The sequence below is a fragment of the Indicator indicator genome, chromosome 28 (genome assembly GCF_027791375.1).
Source record: "Indicator indicator isolate 239-I01 chromosome 28, UM_Iind_1.1, whole genome shotgun sequence".
NCBI lineage: Eukaryota > Metazoa > Chordata > Aves > Piciformes > Indicatoridae > Indicator > Indicator indicator.
The window spans coordinates 7,859,390-7,879,582 of record NC_072037.1 but is presented as its reverse complement, the minus strand read 5'-3'; the positions used below and the strand labels follow the sequence as shown (position 1 = coordinate 7,879,582).

General features: G+C 54.9%; 1 protein-coding gene across 1 annotated transcript; it reads right to left on the bottom strand.

Annotated features, from left to right (window-relative positions):
* Positions 1 to 1,234: 1,234 nt before the first annotated feature.
* NR5A1 (nuclear receptor subfamily 5 group A member 1) lies at positions 1,235 to 19,827 on the bottom strand. Its single transcript, XM_054393423.1, has 6 exons — positions 19,726 to 19,827; positions 18,941 to 19,082; positions 14,703 to 15,343; positions 6,383 to 6,502; positions 5,687 to 5,834; positions 1,235 to 1,482 (listed from the first exon to the last, which is right to left on the bottom strand). Exons 1-6 carry the CDS (start codon positions 19,825 to 19,827, stop codon positions 1,235 to 1,237), a joined length of 1,401 nt encoding a protein of 466 aa, XP_054249398.1.
* Between the last annotated feature and the right edge of the window lie 366 nt (positions 19,828 to 20,193).

Here is a 20,193-nt window from a genome sequence, read left to right as displayed (position 1 = left end):
GGGAGGTCTGGGGACTCAGCCCAGCCTGGCACTAAGGGCAGGACCTATGTAAATGCAGAATGGGCTACAAAGCCTCCCCAGCTGCCCCAAGTCCCTGGGCATGTGCTGGCAGAGAAGGAGCTCAGGGCTGTTTTCAGACTGGATCTGCTGGACCCTACAACTCCTTCCTGCCCAGCCATTCTGCCACCATCGCCTGTGGGTAGGAGGGTGACAGGGTCTGTCCCCAGCCCTTGGCTATTCTCCAGGCATTGTCTGGGCATGGCTGACAGCTGGAGCAAGGCAGGACCTGCGCTACCCAAGGACACTGTCCTGTAGCCACCCTATCCTTGCATTTCAGGAACCAGCTTGACTTGTAGTGCCAATTCCACCTTGGCACTGTGACCTGCGAAGATTTCAAGCCTCGGGGGATGTTGTGCTGGCACTGAGGGCATAGCAGCAGGACTATGGCCTAAAGTGTTCTGAGAACAGTTCCTGGCACAGAATATCTTAGAGCCTCTGCAGCAAAGCTTTGATATCCCAGAGATGTATTGACCATGGATACTTGTGGGCTCTGGCCATGGGTGCTGCCTCCAGCACCACCATGCACTGAGAAAATTAATCTAAGCCAAAGGCTCAGCATTGCCTGTCCCTGCCTGCCCTCACTTGGCTGAGGCATGAGCAGCAGCCTGGCACTTTGGTGTCCCAGAATGACTGTGTGGGGCTGACTTCCCCCACCCCAATCTTGGAGTTCTGCAGGACTCCTGCAGAATCCTCTGCCTCTGTGCCAGTGCCTGGGGACACTTCAACCACTGCAAAACCACAACCCAGGGTTTTCACATCCCCTCTCCTCTGCCCTGTGCACGAGGGGCCCTGAGACATGGGGGAGGGTTGAGGGGAAATGGCAGCAGTGAAGAAACAGCTGGTAGGGGCAGAGAAGCATAAATATGAGAAAAGCCAGGACACGCTTTACCCTTCCTTCAATTTGCAGATCTGGGTTGGGAGGTGACAGTTTGGGCACCACATGTGCAGAGGAGCCAGGGAGCAGCTGAAGCCATGGCCCTGCAGCTGTCCACCATCCTTGCTGTGCATTAAAATAAACCATCTGGGACTTTTCCAATAGTACAGGTTAAATAGCATCACTGAGAAAGGCGGGGTGGAGAGGTGGCACCGGCTCACCAGCCCCGGGCACACGTCCTGCCCTTGCTGCACTGCTGGCAGCGCCGGGGCTCTGCCGGGTCCATGCTGGCAGCCGCGCTCAAGTCCGCTTGGCGTGCAACATCTCAATGAGGAGGTTGTTGCAGGGCACCTCCCCACTCAGGTGCTTGTGGTAGAGGTACTCCTCTGCCTGCATGCTCAGTGCCCGGACCTCAGCCAGCCGCAGCAGTAGCTGACGAAACTTGTCTGTGGAGTGTGGGTAATGGCAGACTGTGTACTCCAGCAGCGCTGCGTTGGCCTTCTCCTGAGCGTCCTTAGCCAGCATGTGGTTCTCCAGGTACTTCACATCTGCAAAGGAGGAGGACAATGGTGAAACGGTGCCAAACCCGCATCTGCTGTGCTGTACAAGGTGTGCCAAGAGGGACCCACACTCCTGTGTCAAAACCCATCCTGCACAAAAGCACAGCACAGGAGGGATCCTGTACCCCGTCCCTGCCTGGTCGTGGGCTCCTAATCCCTACCCTGCCTCCCAGATGCTGAAGTCGGACACCTAAACTCCTTGGCAGCAGAAATACTAGTGCCCTCCTGCCCTCACTGCCTAGGAAGCTTCAAAGCCAAAACATGTTACCCTGTGCCCACACTGTGCTGCTGTTGCCATCAACCCCCTTTAATTCCTGAAGGTTGAAGAAGCGGCTGAGTTAATTCCCCAATAAACCTGGGCTTTCCAATGTGGCAACCAGGCTCACCAGCCTGGAAACCCTAATCCCCCATGCCTCACCAGGGTCGTGGCAGCTCCCCCCTAATCCCGCGTCAGCACTGCTACCTGTGGTGAGGGAAGTGGCACAGAAGGCAGCAGGACCAAGACGCACCAAGTGGCAGCCAAGAGGCCACTGCAGCCCCCAGGACTTCACTTCAGGGGTTGGGGCTTGCACAGCCACAGCACAGAGATTGTCCTTGAGGACACCTGGTCTTTAACTGCGCTGCAGCTGGAGCCATGGCCCGAGGGTGACTGCAAGCACAGCTCATATTGGTGAGTCAGGGTTTCTCCAGGCTTTTGGGCCAGCCTGAGCTGGAGTCTGCCCTCAAAGGATGCTGGAGTTGTCATGGCTGGTCTGTGGAGGAAGCACTGATTTTCAATCTGTGCAACATGTTGAAACAGCCCTGCATGTACGTTTTAGTGGCTTTAAGGAAGCTGTGCTGTTCACTGCCCTGGCAACTAGCTACAGCTACACACAGCAATGAGACTTCAGTGCCCACCCACAGGAGACCTTACTGCAAGCACTGGCACTGACACCATGTGGAGCAAACAAATTTAATAGATTTAATGTACAGCACAGGAGGGCCCTACTGTGCTGCACTCAGTGCTGGCACTGCTGGCATTCAGCCTGCATTGGTAGCACATCTTGCCTGTGGTCTAGGAACAGAGAAATCTAGACATGGACTCTGGTAATTGGGAGTTTGGTCTTTACTTCTGGGTTTTGTCCCCAAAAAGCAAGGAGCCAAACATGGTACCCACAGGGATGAGCAGCTTTTGGGAGGGCAAAGTGTGATGCTGGTGATGGAGGTGCCTGAGTAGGAGGGAGAAAATGGAACCCTTGTGCCCCTGGATGGGGGTGTCAGTGGAAGACCCAGCCTCTGGCCATGCCCATGGTTGGGCTGTGTGGCTTGGGGCTGTATGGCACAGGCATGAAGAGCCACAGGTCGTGCCCAGGAGCACTTTATCAGATCACCCTTCCCTTTTCACTCTTGTGGCACATTTGCTCCTATTGTGGCTGCCTCCCTTCTGCCAGGGTTGTTGTTATGAAATCTCTTTATCTGCATAGGGTTATTGTGCATGTCATTAAAAAAAAAGAAGTTATATTGATAAATGTCAAATCTATCCTCTGAGTTGGCTCAACAATAGCTAGTTCTACTCGATGAACTCACCTGGTTCTCTGAAAGACCCTATTCACTGTTTAATTGAATATTTGAATAATCTTTTCATTCCTGCAAGGAATAAAGAATGTTGTCCAAATAACATTGACTCACTTCATTTAGAGACACTGCAGCAGTTGCAAAGACTGTCCTGTGACAAAGCCTCCCATCACACATACAGATATGCCTGGGATTATTTCTATGCCCTCAAGTGTTCTTCCTATTCACAGCTCCTTTTGTTTGGGAGAAGCTGCTGATAAATTGCAAACGCTTAAGGGAATGTGGGCTATAAAAGCCTCTCTTCCTCCCCTCCCCAAGAGTAGCTGCTTCATGAATGTAAGTCATGAAATCGAATGATAGGTCAATCCATTAAGGCTCTATTAAGCCCTTCTGTAGAACAAAGCTAACCTGTGCTGTCCTCATAAATATTGCTATTTTGAGAAGCCCTAATTTTAATTAAATCTCTTTACCTGCTCAGGAGAGAAATCTATTTAGAACTCAAATGGCAGCTCTTGTGAGCAGGGCTTGGCTTTGACTGTGCTGTGGCAGAGTGGTAAATGTGGAAATTCTCTTGTTAAAGGCAATTACATCCTGCACATAATACACAATCCCATCCTCTACAGCTGAGCCTGCGAAGGGCAAATTACTCCAAGTGAGCTCTACAATATGGAGAGAAAAAGTTGGATTTGGGGCAATATGATGTATGGGAAAATACAGCTATTTGATTCCATGCCCTTGCTGAAAGCCACCGCTCCGGAGAAAGGGAACCACAGCTGGGATCAGCAGGGCAGCCACAGCCACCAGTCCGGGCTGTGCTCTGGCAGGGGCTGCTACTCTCTGTGCCGAGCCATGTTGAGGGGTGGCAGGGGAATGTGGGGAAGTGTGGGGGCACCAGCCCTCCTGGTGCTGAGCCTGTGGGGCAGCATCTGGGGAAGGTCCTTGCTTGGGGTATGAGCCTGGGCTTTGACATTTGCCAGGCCAGGCACTAATTGTGCCACATCTTATCACTGCTCAAGCAACTATCATGTCCAGTTTCTCTGGATTGAAAAATAGTTCTAGAGGAAAAGAAAGCTGCAGGAGGAGAAGCTGCAGGTGTAGGGTGGGATATCAGTGCAGATCCTGCATCCCCAGACACCCATCCTGCCTGGACCTCACAAGTGCCCATGACTGCTGGTCCTGGCTGCTAATGGGGACATGTTCACAGCAAGCCTGAGTCAAACCACTGGACCCTTCAGACCATACTGGCCGTGACCCTGGCCCCTGGGACAGGGGCTGGATTCCCACTGCCTGCAGTATGTCAGTGCTCCAGCTTAACTCATTAACCTGGTGCTCCTTGGAACAGTAAGCTGGATCCTCAGCCACGGTGGCATACAGTGATGCAGACTCTCCCTCGACCAGAAACAACCAAAACATGTGGCTGTGTCTATATGGCACAGAGTGCAGCCCATGGCCTGCTGAGCTTGTGATGAGGCATGGGAACTCTGTCAGGAGACAGGGCTGCCCCAAGCTGTGCTCACCATCCCGGCTGCTGCAGGGACCCAAATACAAGTGTCCCTGGGGAATGCCAGCTCCTGCCCCATCTGGGTGTGTGCAATTAGCAGTGGCCATGGAGGTGTGGGAAGTGAAGCAGCTGTGGTGGCAGAGGTGTGAGCTAGGAGCACAGCAACCAGCTGAGCCTCTCACAGCCGTGCCACCATCCTCAAGCTGGGAGGTGAGACCTCCCACTGGGATAAGGCTGAGGAAAAGGTGTTAGCACCAGTAATGAAGGCAGCTGAGCATGTTGGAGTCCCCATGGTGCTCAGCACCATCCACAGCTGCACCTCCCCATCGAGGGCTGAGATTGCTCCAGTGGAGCTCTGATGGGCATCCCTGCCTTGGGGCAATGTCTGTGGGGAAAGGAGGTGCATCCGCAGCTGTGGTGGGAGGGGAGATGCTCCCCACCGGTGTGGCAGCATGGCCAGGATGGAAGCAGGGCAGGATGAGGGCAGAATCGGAGCAGGATGAGGGCAGATTCAGAGCAGGATGAGGGCATGAGCGGGGCAGAGCTGCTGTACAGCCCCAAGAACATTGCAAGCTCTGGCAGCAGCAGCCACAGCTCCCTGGTATTTTGTCTAGGTGAGGCAGGACTGTGTGAACCTGCCGCCTCGGCCCAACCACAGGCTCTGGGCTGAGGCTAATCAGGAGCTGACACAGCGCTGCCCATGGCAGCAGGACAGGCCCTCTGACGCAAATGCCAGCAGATAGGGCTGCCGGCTCTATCAACAGGTCTGTTTTGTCACAGCCCTATCAGTCCGTGTTTTCCCTGCCCCATTCAATGGGCAAGTGACCAAAACAGGCTCTGCTTTGCCAACAGGACAGCAACATCCCCCACAGCTGGAGGCAGAGCCCAGCCCCGCAGCAGGACACGTTTCGGACCCTTTGGCGAGGCGGGGGAGCTGGAAGGTCCCAGCCCTCCTGCTGGCTCCTCACTAAAAGTCCCTTCATCGCCCATTGGCACAGATCTGGCACAGCTGGGCCCTGGGGGTTGGGTCTTCTCCCTTCAGCTGTGCTTCCACCCCCTCAAGACCCCATGGCAGCACAGCCATGACACCCAAACGTGACTGCCCCTTGTCTTAATGTCCCCTGCAGCAGCACTCACCAAGGCTGAAGAGGATGATGAACTTAAGGCAGACAAATTCCTGCCGGTCCACTTGGAGCGAGTGCAAGTGCAGGACAAGCTCCTGTGCCCGTAGCACCAGCGTGTTCAGGATGGAGCCAGCCTGGGATGCGATGGTCGACATGTCCACCTGCAGGGACAGGGACAACATCAGCCATAGTGGCCCCAGCATCCCCTAAACTTGCTGCAGGGAACCCCACATAGGGCAGGAGCTGGATACCAGTCCAGAGTGATGATTGAAAACTAAGGGCATCAAAGTAAAGGCTGATGACGGGTGACACAGGAACCCCATTTCTCCAGCACCACTTAAAACAGGGGGTCATTTGCAGGGTGCTGGCATCACAGGCACCTACATCTCCAGAAAGTGCCCCCAGGGAAGGAAAGGGCCTCTTCTTGTGTTCCACTTCTGCAAAGTCAGGTGTAGCTCTAGATCTCTCCTTGAGAAATATTTTTCTCCAGAATCAGGAGCTAGATGGCATGGTATGGCATGGCATGAGACAGGATCTTCTGCACAAGCAATCTCATAGTGCAGCAAAAACAACCTGCCCACTCTGCATGAGGTTGGCCACACTCAGCAAGGGAAAAAAAATCACTCCCATGCCACTCTCCAGCCCCACTGCCTGGCCCCATTACCCTCCCCACCACAGCCACCGTGGTCTCTTGTGGGCCAGTGCTCACCTCCTGGCCAGTGACGAGCAGCACACTGTGCTCCTTGCCGTGCTGCAGCTGCCGGTAGACGTGATCAAACACCAGCAGCTCACTCCAGCAGTTTTGCAGCAACTTCATCTGGTCACCCACCTGAAACACAACCATATCAGCACCACTGACACCCCTTGTGCCAGGACACAGTCGTAGCTCTGTCTGTATCAGCTTGTTACCAGATGGCAGGAGGCAGACATCCTGCCCTGGTCCCTGCAGCAACCCTGGGCTCTGTGTTCGAGGTTCAGCTCCACACCCCAGCTCTGTGGCAGCAGTGGCTCAAACTCACACTATCAGCCATTACAGCATGTTGCCACATTAGCAGTGGACCTGGACAGGACTTGTAGCCACCTGTGTCTCACCCTGAACACAACAGAAAAGGGTTTTCCAGCAGACTGGTGTCAGTGCCAAAAATCCAAGCCATTTGCACTGCTCAAGTACCCAGAAGCAGAGCAGCAAGTCCAGTCATCAGTGCTGTCAAGTAGAGAGTGGATGAGGCCTTCTGCAACCAGGATGAGCAAAGCCCTGGCATGGATATGTCAGCATGATGTATTGGAGATGTGGCAAACTTCCACTTCCTACTAAGGCCTCCAGGTGACCTGATCTATGGAGAGATGCCCAGCTTTGTGCACATGTTTACTTGCCAGCCCATCACAGAGGGTGCAGGGGTCATCACCTGCCTCTCTAGGAAATCCATCTTCTGTGTGTGGGATCAGACTTTGTCCTTCAGGACTCTGTCCCTGACCCTTGTACCCTTGTAATGTGGGAAAAAAAAAAATTAAGAGCCCAAACCCCTCCTCATCCCTGCTGCCTGCAGAGCATTTCGCACACACACATTTATACTTGGAAATTGCAGCCTGACTGTGAACAAGCTCCTAACAAGGAAATTCTGCTTCTGATTATTGAAAAGCTAATTGCAAAGCTCTGGTCTGGCTCATGGTCTACCCCTGCCATTGTGTAACTGGGCTGGACATTGCACACCACTTCATCTGACTGCCATTCCATGATTTGTGTACATCATCCTCAGCCCACCCTTTATGGCAGGTAGGAAAAGACGACACCAAAACTGATGCCCAAATCATGGGTTAGGCAACCACCAGTGCCCTGCAGCCAGGTCATACCTGCAGGCTCCTGCCCCTCACACACCTTGTACTGTGCTCACATAGCACTGACCTTGTGCCTGGTGGGTGTCCTACAGGAGGCCAGCCCAAAAGTGGAGTCTCCTTGGGTGGACAGGGATCTGGACCTGCCCCACCAGCAAGGGAGACCTCAGGCTGGAGGAGAGGAGATGGGTCAAGCAGCCATGCAGCCAGCTTTGAAACAGCTCAGCATGTTTCCGTGGTGCTTGCTGGCTCTTATCAGGATGGGTTTTCCCCCACCAGGCACAGCCTCCCCTAACAGTGCACAAATCTTTAACAAAATGACTGCTGGCCGCATCCCTGGGAGGGAACATGCAGCTGCTGCACAAAGGCCCTGTGTCTCCAGCCATCCTCTCTGGATACTTTAAAATGAAAGAAGACAGTGCCCATCTTCACATCCCTGCCTAGGATGGTAAGTTGGGAGAGAGGAGGGTCACAGAAGTGCCTCAGCACAGCACGGCAGTGGGGGAGCCACTGACTTTGGGGCATTGCTGTGTCCTGCAGCTGCCAGGCTAGCCCCAACCCACACATCAATACCTGTGTGATCAGAGGCACATATGCAGGTGTGCATATGCAGGCACAGCTATAGGTGTCCCTGTTTTTGAAGAAATGGAGAAGCTCAAGCCAGGACACAAACCACAAGGACCTCCAGAGGTCTTGCAGAAAACCCAGTGAGATGCTGGCAGGGCCAGCAATGAGTAGAACCAACAGCTGTGTTTGCCAAAGCAAAGAGCCCTGCCAAGCCCTTATGCCTGGAGTCATGGTGGGACATAGAGCATGCTGCTGCCCCAGTTTGAGGAGCAGGCAGGAGGCACAACACTCATCTGCCTCCTGCATCAAGAACCACCACAGGTTACTGGCCTTGTCCCTTTGTCACTGCTTTCCACAGGACTCCAACTCCCTTCTGTGAAGAGCTGAACACCCATCCCACCCAGAAACCTTCTCTCCCGTGTAGCTGGTGTAGGGGAAGGGCCGGGGGTTATCACTAATACCTCCCTGCCAAGCAAATTCAGCACCATCAGAAGAGCTTTGCAGTGCCATTGTGCTCGCTGCCTTTAATAGAAGGAAGACAGATGTAGCATCACGGGACTGGATAATACCCTCGTTTGGCTGAAGAGGCTGCAATAAACCAGTGCTGGGAGATTGCAAAAGGAATAGGAGTCAGATGAGAAAGAGCTTTATGGTCTCGGAGCCCAGTACTACCCACAAGCTGCTGGGATTTGTTTCTCAAGTGCAGTGTGTGGTCAGAGCTGGACACACAGCAGCGCAGGGAGGGAGATGTGGCACAGAAGGCAGAGAGGGCAGCCAGGGCTGTGGCACCCACTCCTGCCTGATGGCATGAAACCTGCCTGCAGCAAGGTGCAACAGGGCAGCCACGGTCAGGCTAGCCACAACATCAAACAAACCAGCTAACGAACCACGGTGCATGGCCCATCAGCACAGACCATGAGGTTTCTGTTTAGCTGCTGAATAAAGAACTGGGGAAAAGCTCATTCTGCATCCAAACAAAACGGAGATTTTCTGCATTCGTGATGACCTCTGCCTCACAGCAAGTGGCTGGCTGTAACCACAGCCAGCCCTCACAGGGTGCTGGGCTCCCAGCACAGCAGCACGCTGCCAACCCAGCCACATGCTCCCGGCTGGTGCAGAGCTCCTCCACTCCAGCTGAGTCGCAGCATTGTTTTGGAAGTTCTTTCCTGTGCCTCATTCCTGAGCAGGATGAGCTCCGGAAGAGACAAACTGAAGATTTTGCCCTGAAAATTACTTTATTCAACTTTCCTAAGAAGAAGCATTTCAACAATTTAAAAATCTTCTTTCCTTCCTTTAAAAATTACTAATTGGCTTCTCCCAAACTCTGTAGATGGGTTCAGCTCCCTCAGCTAAGCAGCTCTCTGCATCCCACCAACAGTACATTTCACCCTGCAAGGCCAATGCATGGCTGTTCCTTGCCAGCATGCTTTGGTGTGCCACAGCCTTTTCTGGGACTATGGGTGTGCACCAGATGCATGTGGCCATGGCACTGGGGGGATGTGGTTGGGAATGTGACAGGGAAGGCTGGCAACTCTGGGAGCTGGGCTGGGTTTGGGGATATCTCCAGGGACCTGTCTGTACTCCAGCACCAAGAGGGGTATCCCCCCACTGCCCCACTCCAGCAGTGCAGCTCCATTGCAGGGGGACTCCAGGCTGCAGCTCACCCCACTGTGCCCAACTTGGTCTCCCAGGAGGAGAGGAGAGGGCTGCTAATGGATGGCCACTCAGAGTCAATCAATCCTCCCAGCAAGGCAGCACACACGCACTCTTGCCTTTAAAAGTTAAGCAAAGGATTTTCCTCTTTTAATGTCAAGGCTTTTCAGAGGAGTGCTTTATCAAGGAGCTGATGCAAGCTGTCTTTAAGAGGTGAATCTTTCTTTTTAAAGCCAGCATTTAACCCAGGCACAAGACACAGCAGGGAGACTACTACCCTGCTGCCAGGCTGCTGAAAGAACCTCATCACTGCAGACCTGTGACCCATAGGAAAATGTATTTCCCTGAAGCAGATGGGCTGGGACCAAGGGCTGGAGAGGAAGCAGGGTGTGCAGAGGCATGGACTATGCTGCCTGAGTGCACAGCAGCAGGATCTGTATGAGGATGTAGTTTTAAACCTCCTGCAACCCTCCCTGTGGGTTCATAAACACAAGGGGAGGAAATCTGTGGGAGTGTTGAGGCTCCCCAAAATGTGCCCAGACCACACGAGTGTCTCAGCATCCTAAAGCCAAACCCCGTACTGTCCTCATTGCTCCCTGGCTGGTGCCACGGCTGGTCAAGTGCATCAAACACCTCTGTGGTATCATGAAGCAGAGTGACCTACTTTGCTCAAAAGCCCTGAGTGGGTCCCAGGACCTTGACCCTCAGGCACTCCCCACCCAGCTTCAGCCCACCACAGACACAAGGAATGCTCCTGAACTGCCTGTACCCATTCCAGGGTATGTTTTCTGGGCCTTCTCCCAGATTGCTGGTGCAGGATCTGCCCCAGCAGCTCCCATGCACAATGCAGCCAGTGCCCTGAACTGCAGCCTGGGCAATTACTGATGTAAGCAGGAGCCATCACCTTAGGTACTGAGAAGTGCAAAAGTGGATTACCGTCCTCCAGCCACCCACAATCGAAGCTCCACACAAGGCTAAGGTGTTAATAGTCAGTGCAGGTCCCCAACCCCTGTGCAGATACCACTGTGATAGACACCTTAAAACAAAACACCCACCAAGACCAATGCAGCAGGGTCAGGATCTCACCTGCTTGCTGGAATAGTGCACTGACATGGCCCAGGCTACTGCTTTTTGCTGAGGCTCTCAGGCAACCAACTGCAAGGCTGCATGGGCATTATGTCTCTGTATGTGCCCAGAGAGTGAGGGCAGACCTGCGCCAGCCAGGATGCCAGTAAGCAGGGACAGCCATCACATTTCCCCCAGTACATAGGATGCTAAACATTGCTGCAGCATCCATGACCAGAAGAAGATATTAAATCTGCCAAAAATGCTCTGGCTGTTGGCCAGGAGATGGGGTCAAGATGACCCACACATGCTAAAGGCAGAGAAGCAACTGACTGCAAATCAGCTTTGTCATGGCTCCGAGGTCTCTAACGAGAAGCAAAGGAGAACAGCTCAGCAGACGGACCTATAACACACAGGAATCCCTTGGTCCATGAGAACAGTGATGCCCTCAGCTTCTTCCCAAAGCACCAAAGCTTGCCTGTGAATGTGAGGGTCCTGGTCCCATGGTGACAAGGAGCTGAGAAGGAGATCAGCAACATCTCAGCTCCTCACATCTATGCTGTGCCCCTCCACCCGCAGCAGGGTCTCACTGCACACCCAGCCCAGCCTGGCCTTCAGGCTGAAAGCATGGCAATTTGTTTAACATTCCTGGCTGCTCATCCCAATCTAAAGGTCACTGCACCCCTGTATGCACAATATTTATATGTACATATGGCAGCAACACCTATATAAAACAGGCTGTGAAAGATACATAAACATAAACCAAACTGAAGCCAGACACAAGGTGAGTGTGCAAGCGTGCCTGCGTGTGCAAATCCCTCTGTCGGTCTCTGTCCATATATATATAAAAAAATTACATCTGAAAGGACAAAGTTGCCTGAGACTCACGACCCAACAAAATATATTTCACCCCTGGCCCATATTTTTCTTCCTGAAGAGATGCTGCAAATCTTCCCTCAGTCCTGACACATCTCATCTAGACTCAGTTAAAGTTCGTATTTATGGGTGTCAGCGCTGACCTCTTCCACCTCCGCCCGCGCAGCCTCGCGCCGCGGCTGCCTGGCCGGCCCTCGATAAACAAGCAGGCCCCCAAATCCCCCTCAGCCGTGCCGCATTATTAGTCTTGCCTCCGAAGGCCAGCGCAGTCCGTAATTCTCTGCCTGGTGACACGAGATGAGCGCCGCCACATCAGTCTCCCCAGTGGATTGGCATGGGGACCCTCGTTTGTCAGTGGCAGACTGACAGAATTACTGGCCCTTAAATGAAACGATATATCTGGCAAGTTAAATCTGTTTTCAATCTGGCTGCCCCACGCCGGCAGGCGGACGTGGCGTGTGAGCCGATGTCAAGAGGCCATTAGCCCATCTCCCCCCCTCCTTCCCCAGGCGCAGTGGAAATAACAGGGGGGCTCTCCCTAATACCTTCCCACCCTGACCACCCTGCCAAGAGCAGATGGCAAAGCCCCTGGTCTGCTGCTGCCCCTTGCTGGGCTGCTAGTGTGGGAATGGGAATGAGAATGGCGATGGGAATTGGAACAGACCTGCTGGCTCCAAGGAAGACCTGCTCCTGCTCTCCCTGGGCAGGGAGCAAAGGCTTGTCCTGGTCAGGCATGAGCCAGCAGGTCCTTATGCCCCTGAGTTTTTGCTCCCTCCTCTCCAGGCTCTTCTTGAGGCCTGAAGGAGAATCCATCTGTCTGGAAAACAGCCCTGCAGCAGGAATATGTGGGTGCTTGGAATGTTCAGTCAGGGAACACCATGCATGGGATTATCTGCTTCCTCACCCACCTGCACCCCCTCCCCTCTTGGAATCATCCCAGCCCTGAAACAATGTTCCAGTATGATGCCCTTCCAACCTGGATACCCTCACAGGCCTGTCAACAGCTCTTCCCTGACTTCGGATGGAGAACATCACCTTCACATAGAGGTTCCCAGGGCATGGAGAGAGCTGCTGGCTTCCCCTGCTCTAAGGAGCCCTCAGCACCCCACGGGGACTTGCCTGCATGACAGCTATCGATCTCCCAGGTTGCAATTTTACTCCACACTAGCAGGCTTTAGGGTAAAGCCATAAACTCTGCACTAGCAGGAGTTCATTTACCAGCAGCTGTTTGCTTTTACATGCCAGGCATAAGCTGAAATGGGGTTTGAGGAGCTGAAGAACTATCCATGCTTCCCAGTGGTTTCCCTCATCATGGCCAAAGGAAAAACACTGCCATGCACCAGGAAGGACGTGCCATGCCATAGGGTAGAGGGTGACCCTGTCGCTGTTCCTGGGGAAGACATGCACAGAGGGGCCTGGGCACCGCAGCCTCATGCCAGGGACTCAGACCTGCCCGGTTACACTGCCTGTTGCCAAGGCTGTGCACGGGAAGGAGCCAAGGCCAGAGACAACTGCACTTTCTCACGCTCCCTCTGGAGCCAGGACAGGACATGGTGTCCTGTGGTCCCTGGCCCTGTGAGACACTAGGAGTCTTCCTCATGCTCACCCTATGGATGAAGGCAAAGGTAAGAAACTCCAGGGTGGTAGTGATGGATGGGGATGCCCAGATGAGCTCCCATCCCAAGCACTGCACTGCATATCCTGGGCATGGTGAGGCATGTGCCCCACACCCAGCAAGGCACTGGTAGTCCAGCCCAGGTGAGATCTCTGGCACTGCTGTCCCCTCCAGAGCCCCACGGGAGGAGGAGCACCCACTGATGTGGATTCACACAGAAACAGCCTATTTTGGTGGCTCAATCAGGCTGACAATGGAGCTACAAGGCTATGTAGCAATGCAGCCAGGAGCTGAGTTTACACTGTTTACAATATCTTCTGCAAAACAACAACCACCCTGTTCCCAAAATCCAGGCTGGACACTGATATGATTGAAACGATCCCGGCCCACCCCCACAATGCCGTTTCCTGACACTGTTCTGGCAGCCAGGGGCTATTTTGAGCTGTAAGGCTCTGCCCGGCACCCTGCAGGGTGGGCACAGGGAAGTCTGACCCTGTGCTGGGACACATTCCCCACAATACTGGGGGAGGAAGGTGATTTTGGCCAGATCTGGGTAGGACAGCTTCACTCTGGGAGCACAGGAAGGCACACTCCCAGGTGACCTAGGATGCTGCTCGCTGGTTTTGGCTATGTTGTGAAATCTTCTCTCCCATTTTTGCACCAGTTTAGGTCAGCCCAGAAAAAATGGAAAAATGCCTGAAAGCTTGACAAAGTTTGCAGGATATCACGAGCTGCCTCAACCCTGATAATCCACCCCTTGGCCCTGGCAAGTATTTGGAGGAATTTGCTAGGAGGGATTTGCTAGAAGGGATGGTGTGGTGGGACAGGAGTGTGCTCCATGTCCCCCAGCCAGGCATGCTCATGGGTTGCCAGCAGCAGAAATGGCTCCAGAGCAGGCTTGGTGGTGTGTCCTCTGCTCTAGCCAGCCCTGCCCCAGGCAGCTCTGCCCTGGCTGCCTGATAGCAATAGGCACCCACCTGACTGCATCGATTTTCCTCCTAAAGGCAAGGGAGAGAATTGTCTCAACTATAATTCCTCAACGTTACATTTTTCAATTATATCTTGAGCTTGACACCGCAGTCACTCTGATGCCAATTGCTTTCACACCTGCCCCAGCCATGATGAATCTGAAATCATTAGCCCCATGGTGACAGCGGGAATCGCTCCGGCACTGCAGCCAGGCCCGGGTGCTTCCAGTCCTTCCATGTGGGGAGCTGGGAGTAGGAAAGGGACACACCAACAGAACTGCAGAGCTAGTGGCCCTAGGCTCATGGCGATGGGCGCTGACCTGTCCTCACAGCATTCCACTCCCAATCTCGTCTACAGCAGCATGCCATCCTCACAGCATTTCACCCCCAATTCTATCTGCCTCCCATTGCCCACTCCATGCAGTATCCCTCCCTGCTGCCCAGGATCCTACCTCTAGCTCCTTGAAGAAGATGCAGCTCCGTGCCCACTCCACGATGGAAAAGAGGGTCTGGTCAGCCATCTTGCACATGAGGCCAAAGGTGCTGAGCTTCTCATGCCGGCCTTTGCCTTGCTCTTGCTGCAGGCAGGACAGTATCCGTGCCTTCACCTGGGCCTCATCAGGCTCCAGCTCCAGCAGCTTCAGGATGACCTCAGGGATGTCAGGAGGGGAGCTGCTGGGGTAGGTCTCTGGGTACACATAGACAGGCATGGACTCATGCGTGTTTGTGTAGTGGTCTGGGTACTCGGACTTGATGGTGCGGTTGGGGAAGGAGGAGTAGTGGTAGCCAGCCAGAGGTGCATGGCTGGGCACAGTCATTCCCAGGGAGGGGGTCCCATAGGGGCTGCGCTCATAGTCAATGGGTGTCAGGGCAGCAGGGTTCGGTGGCAAGGTCTTGGACATGGCATGGATGCTGTGGATGGAGGAGGACAGGCTGTAGTCGTTCTGCACCGGGGACACAATCTGAGGCATGGCCTCAAGCTTGAAGCCATTGGCACGGATCAGAGCTTTCTTCTGCTGCTTTAAGGCACGGTCCCGCTTGTACATAGGTCCAAATTTGTTCCTTCCTCCACGCATACGATCTGCACGAACAGCTGTGGACAGAGAGAGGGCAGAGGCTGCAGTGAACTGCACAGAAGTAGACCAGTGCTTCATGTGGCATAAAAATAATGATGGGGAGGATTTGGTGCCCAAACCAGGGCTGGAGAGCATAAGGAAGACCTTCCCAGAAAGCCAGCAGCAGGCTGTGCCCCTCCCAGCCCAGCTGTCCACACCACAAACGTGACATGGCAGTTCAGGTGCCTGGCCCTGGCTGTCACCCAGAGACTCTGGGAACTGCAGGAAAGGAAGGGACATTTGGCTTTAACTACAAAAATAATATGAGGGATAAAGCAACTTGCATTCCTTGCAGGTTGAGGGGACTCTCTGAAGCCCAGACAGATAAAGCAGCTCAATACCCATTTTCATTTTTATGACCCCTAACTCTGGACCAGCCCTGGCATTTTCTTGTTTCTGCAGAGCCTGTGACCCCACAGCCCTATCAGGACCCTGCTTTGCCTGCATCCAGGCTGCACAGGCATCTTTTCTGCAAATCTCTGCCCCATTTATGGGCAGCAGAGCTGGCAAAGATGTGTCAGCTTTCAGGCAGAAGCCTGTCTGTCCCTGCCAGGCATCAGCTGAAGCATGCCACTGGTGGATTCATTTTCACAGCCCCACCACAATCTCCTGACTGTAGCAAAGCAGATGTTTCTTCTGAACCCCAAAAGAAACCAAGAACGTGTCAGTGAGCAAGGGAGCAGGTGCTTCTCTGCAGCAAGAGCTCGTCCCTCCACACCACCCCGCTGAGCTCCCGGGGGCTACTGCCCCGGTCCACCCTTGGAAGAGCCTCAGCTTGCTGGAAGCCGGGAGCTGGACGGTTTGCGGAGGGATGGAGGAGAGCGAGTCAGCGAGCACAGCCCACAGACTTAGCATCAAAGGGAGAAAACCCTTGGCTAGTTTGTGTCCCTGCTGACAGCAGGCGGGTCTTGCTTTTGTGTCTCAGCTGTTCCCTCTGCCTCTCTTGCTCTCTTTCGCCTACTTCTCCTGGAAGCCCGGCCAGCTCCCTCTCCCCCCTCCCCCCTCTCCAGCCCCCCCCCATCCCGGGCACCTCCCAAACTCTCCTCAGGCAGGCTGGAAACGCGAGAGCATCTCCGGGAACAGCAGTATTTCGAGGGCGAGCAGGAATGTGCTCCCAGGGGAGCCGCCCTGTGCTTCCTCCCTCATTCTTTATTCATGAAAACAGTATGTCGCTGGAAAGGGGGCAGCCAGAGGATCCTCCGAGGTGCGGGGTGCTGGCCACCCCCTGCCCCTTGCTTCCAAAAGCCTTCATGCCTCTGGGCAACAGCCAGCTGCCATGAGGCAGTACCTAACTTCAGGGATAGGATGGAATGTCTGCAGCCAGTGTGGGTGCCCTTGCCAGGATATACTATGGGCACAGCCTATCAAGCAGCCTGAGCTGGCATCTACAGTTGTGGTGTCACTCACCAACACCCCAGTGATACCAGGGCACACCAAAAGCCCAAATCTCCCACTCACCCAAACTAATGTATTTCCACTACTGCTTGAGGCCAGGTCTGGCGATGTCCAGAACTCACATCCCAGGTGGACCCCAGTGACCATGGGCAAGGGTGAACAGGCAGGGACCCACTGGTGTGGCCTGCACCCCATTCCAGTAAGAGGTGCTCACAGCCCACTCTCACTAACCCTCCACAGGTAACCGCTACTCACCTTCTTCCCTCTCCCAGCAAGAACACAAAGGGAGAAGGGACCTTTTAATTCCCTCCTGCTTGTCTTTTTCTGCCGTTTTGTGCCTTACTTGGGATTGGGAGCAACTTGTCATTTGCAGCATCCCAGTTGGCTGCCAGGAAGCAATGAATGTGCCCTGACCCCCAGGGCAAGGGGCCCTGCTCCTGAGCAGAGCCTACACCTCCAACGTGTCCTGCAAAAGACATCTGCAAGAAGCCCTGGAGCCACACATGGGGTGTGGGCAGGCCCTCAGAATGCCCCAGGTCTCCCCTTCATACTCCCTTGCCCCACACAGAGCTATGGCCAGTGTAGATTTCCATACAAGCTCTGCTTCCCTTTGCCAACCTCTCCTTGCCCAGGCAGGGGTCTGAGAGGCGGCTAGAGCGTGCCCAGGGGTGCTAGCAGACTTGGACCAGATCTGTGCTTCTCTCTCTGGCCAGATTTTGCTGTAGCAGTGCCAACACACTGTCCCCAGAATAAATCATCTCAGGCTTACTGTGGGGCTGGGAGCTCACCTTCAAAGTATCTCAGATTCCTTGCCCAAAAATACTGGGAACTGAGGAAAAGTGGGTTCTGTTTTTTACCACAAAAGAGACAGTCCAGAGGAGTATCCTGTAGGATATATTACTATGTTGAGTGATCCTCCTGGCTGCCTACCTTCAGGGCTTTGCTAAGGAACACACAGCAAGAAAATAAATTAAAAAAAAAAAAAAAAAAAGGCTGCTTGAGAGGCCTTTGATACCTGGCTTGCTGCCCTCCTGGGCCATGGGCCTGAGTAGCTCCACTTCTGAAAAGGGGTAAACTGAGACTATGTCAGTCCCCTCTCCCCCCATCACTCCAAGTACTGCCCCTGCCTGCCTGCTCTAGGAGCCCCCAGCACCTAAACTCTTCTGCATCACTGGTCAAAACTGACAGAGCATGCACACACTGATTTAGAGCACCAGTAACTCCAGTCCAGGGAAGAGAGCGAAACTGGGATCTGTTTGGAGACAGGGCTGGAAGACGCCAGGAGTTTGCAGGGGCTGATTCTGCAGGTCGATGTTGTGTCTTACTCCTGCGCTTCTGCTCACAGGCTCTCCTCCTGCTGCGGGCAGTGAGCGGCGAGTTCAGTGTGTGGTACTTTCAGATCAGCCACACTCTGCACTGCGAGCCTAGCCAGCTGAAGGGTCTCAGCCCAGCCCCTGCACCTGACTGCTTTTGTCCACTCTGATATGTAAACGATTTCAGGGGAGAAGAGGTGGGGGATCAGCTGGGTCGGGGGTGGGGGGCTCTGTTCTGTGTCTGCTTTTGCTTTGTAGTCACTTGCCATCAATTGGTCCCCCCAGACATGTTTTGCTGGGTCCATGCTAAGCGCTGCAGAAATCATAGACACGACTGGGGAATGCTGGGGCCCGACTGGTATCTCAGTCAGGATCGACTCCCCTGGCAGGAGCAAGGTGGTGGCTGGGGACGACTGTGATTGCACCCCCCGAGAGTCAGATGAGAAACCTGCTACACTAAATGCCACCAAGAGGGAAAATACAATTGGTGGTGTGTCTGCAGCAGTTTTACAGCAAGCCCCATCATTTTTAACGTTTTCCTTGCATATCGGCTTCCAGAATTATGTGCTTAAGGAAAACAATAATTCCTATGCTGTTTCCCAACTGTTCTTCCAATAAACAAAATCCTGGAAAGTCGAAGCCACAGCAGCCAAAACCCCCCAGGGAAACAAAACAAAAACACGAAAAGGGAAAGTAGGAGGCGACGCGAAAAAACGAATTTTTTTCAATTTGGAAGGGAAAAACGCAATCGAAGCAGCCACGGGAATTACCGGCCCGGGGACGCGACGGGGGCAGCAGGGGCGGCGCGACCGGCACCGGAGAAACTGCGCACCCCCTTTGCAGCCGTGAAGCCCGGCTGTGTCCTACCTTCCAGGCGCATCCCTACGGTCAGGCACTTCTGGAAGCGGCAATAAGGACAGCGTTTGCGCTGGGTCTTGTCGATCTTGCAGTTCTGGCTCTCGGTGCAGGTGTAGTGCTTGTTGTTCTGCACCGTCCGTTTGAAGAAGCCCTGCGGTGGCGGGCGGCGGCGATGCGGCGGGCACCAGCACCGGCATCCCGGCATCCCGGCCCCGGCTCACCAGCAACCCAGCATCCCATCCCCTTGCTCCGCTTCCGACGGAGGTTTCCGCCGCCCCCCGCAGCGACTGGGGCTCCCGTCGCGGCTGCGCTCCCGTCCCGTCGCTGAGCGCGAATCCGCCGCTAACGAAAACGGGCGAGGAGTGGCCCGCGGCCAGTCCCGCTGCCCCGTTCCCTGCAGAGCTCCCTCTCCGCTCCCCGCACAGCTCTGGCCCCCTTTCCCCTGTGCAGCGGTTCCCGCACAGCCCTGGCTACAGCTCCCGCATAGCTGCATTCCCCGCACAGACCCTGTTCATGCACAGCACTGGTCCCCGCATAGCCCCAGAGGCGTTTCTCCGGTCCCCGCAGGGCGCCAGTTCCCACACAACCCTGGCTCCATTTCCCCAATCCATGCACAGCTCCCGTTCCCGCACAGCTCTCGTCCATGCACAATCCCTGTCCCGTTTCCTCGGCTATATCTCCCGCACAGCCCCAGTCCCGTTTCCCCGGCTCCGCACAGCCCCACTCCCGTTTCCCTGGCCCCGCACGGCCCCGGCCCCGTTTCCGCCGTCCCGCACGCCCCAGCCGGTTCCTACCTTGCAGCTCTCGCAGGTGAGCAGCCCGTAGTGGTACCCGGAGACCTTGTCCCCGCAGACCGGACAGAGCTCGTCCAGATCCTCATCATAGGAATAGTCCATCCCCTCCAGCGGCCCTGCTGTGGGACAAGCCAGCGGGTCAGTGGAACGGGGCTGGGGACAGGGACGGGATGGGGCTGGGACCCCCAGCCCCTGCGCTGGGTGCGGAGAGGGAGAGAGGCGCAGCACGGCGGAGACCGAGCGGCAGGTGCCGGAGCCGGAGCCCTTTATAGCGCCTGGAAGAGCATCTCCATGTTGGTGCGGGCGAGCGGCCACCCCCTCGGGGGCTGGGGAACCTCCTCTGGGGAGAGCGGGCGGCTCACGGCGCCGGGGACGGGGCGGGGGCAGAGGGACCTGCCAGCCTGCGGATACGGGGACAGGAGCATGGGGTTGTGCTCTGTCCCAGCTGGCAGCGGGCACAGCAGCCCA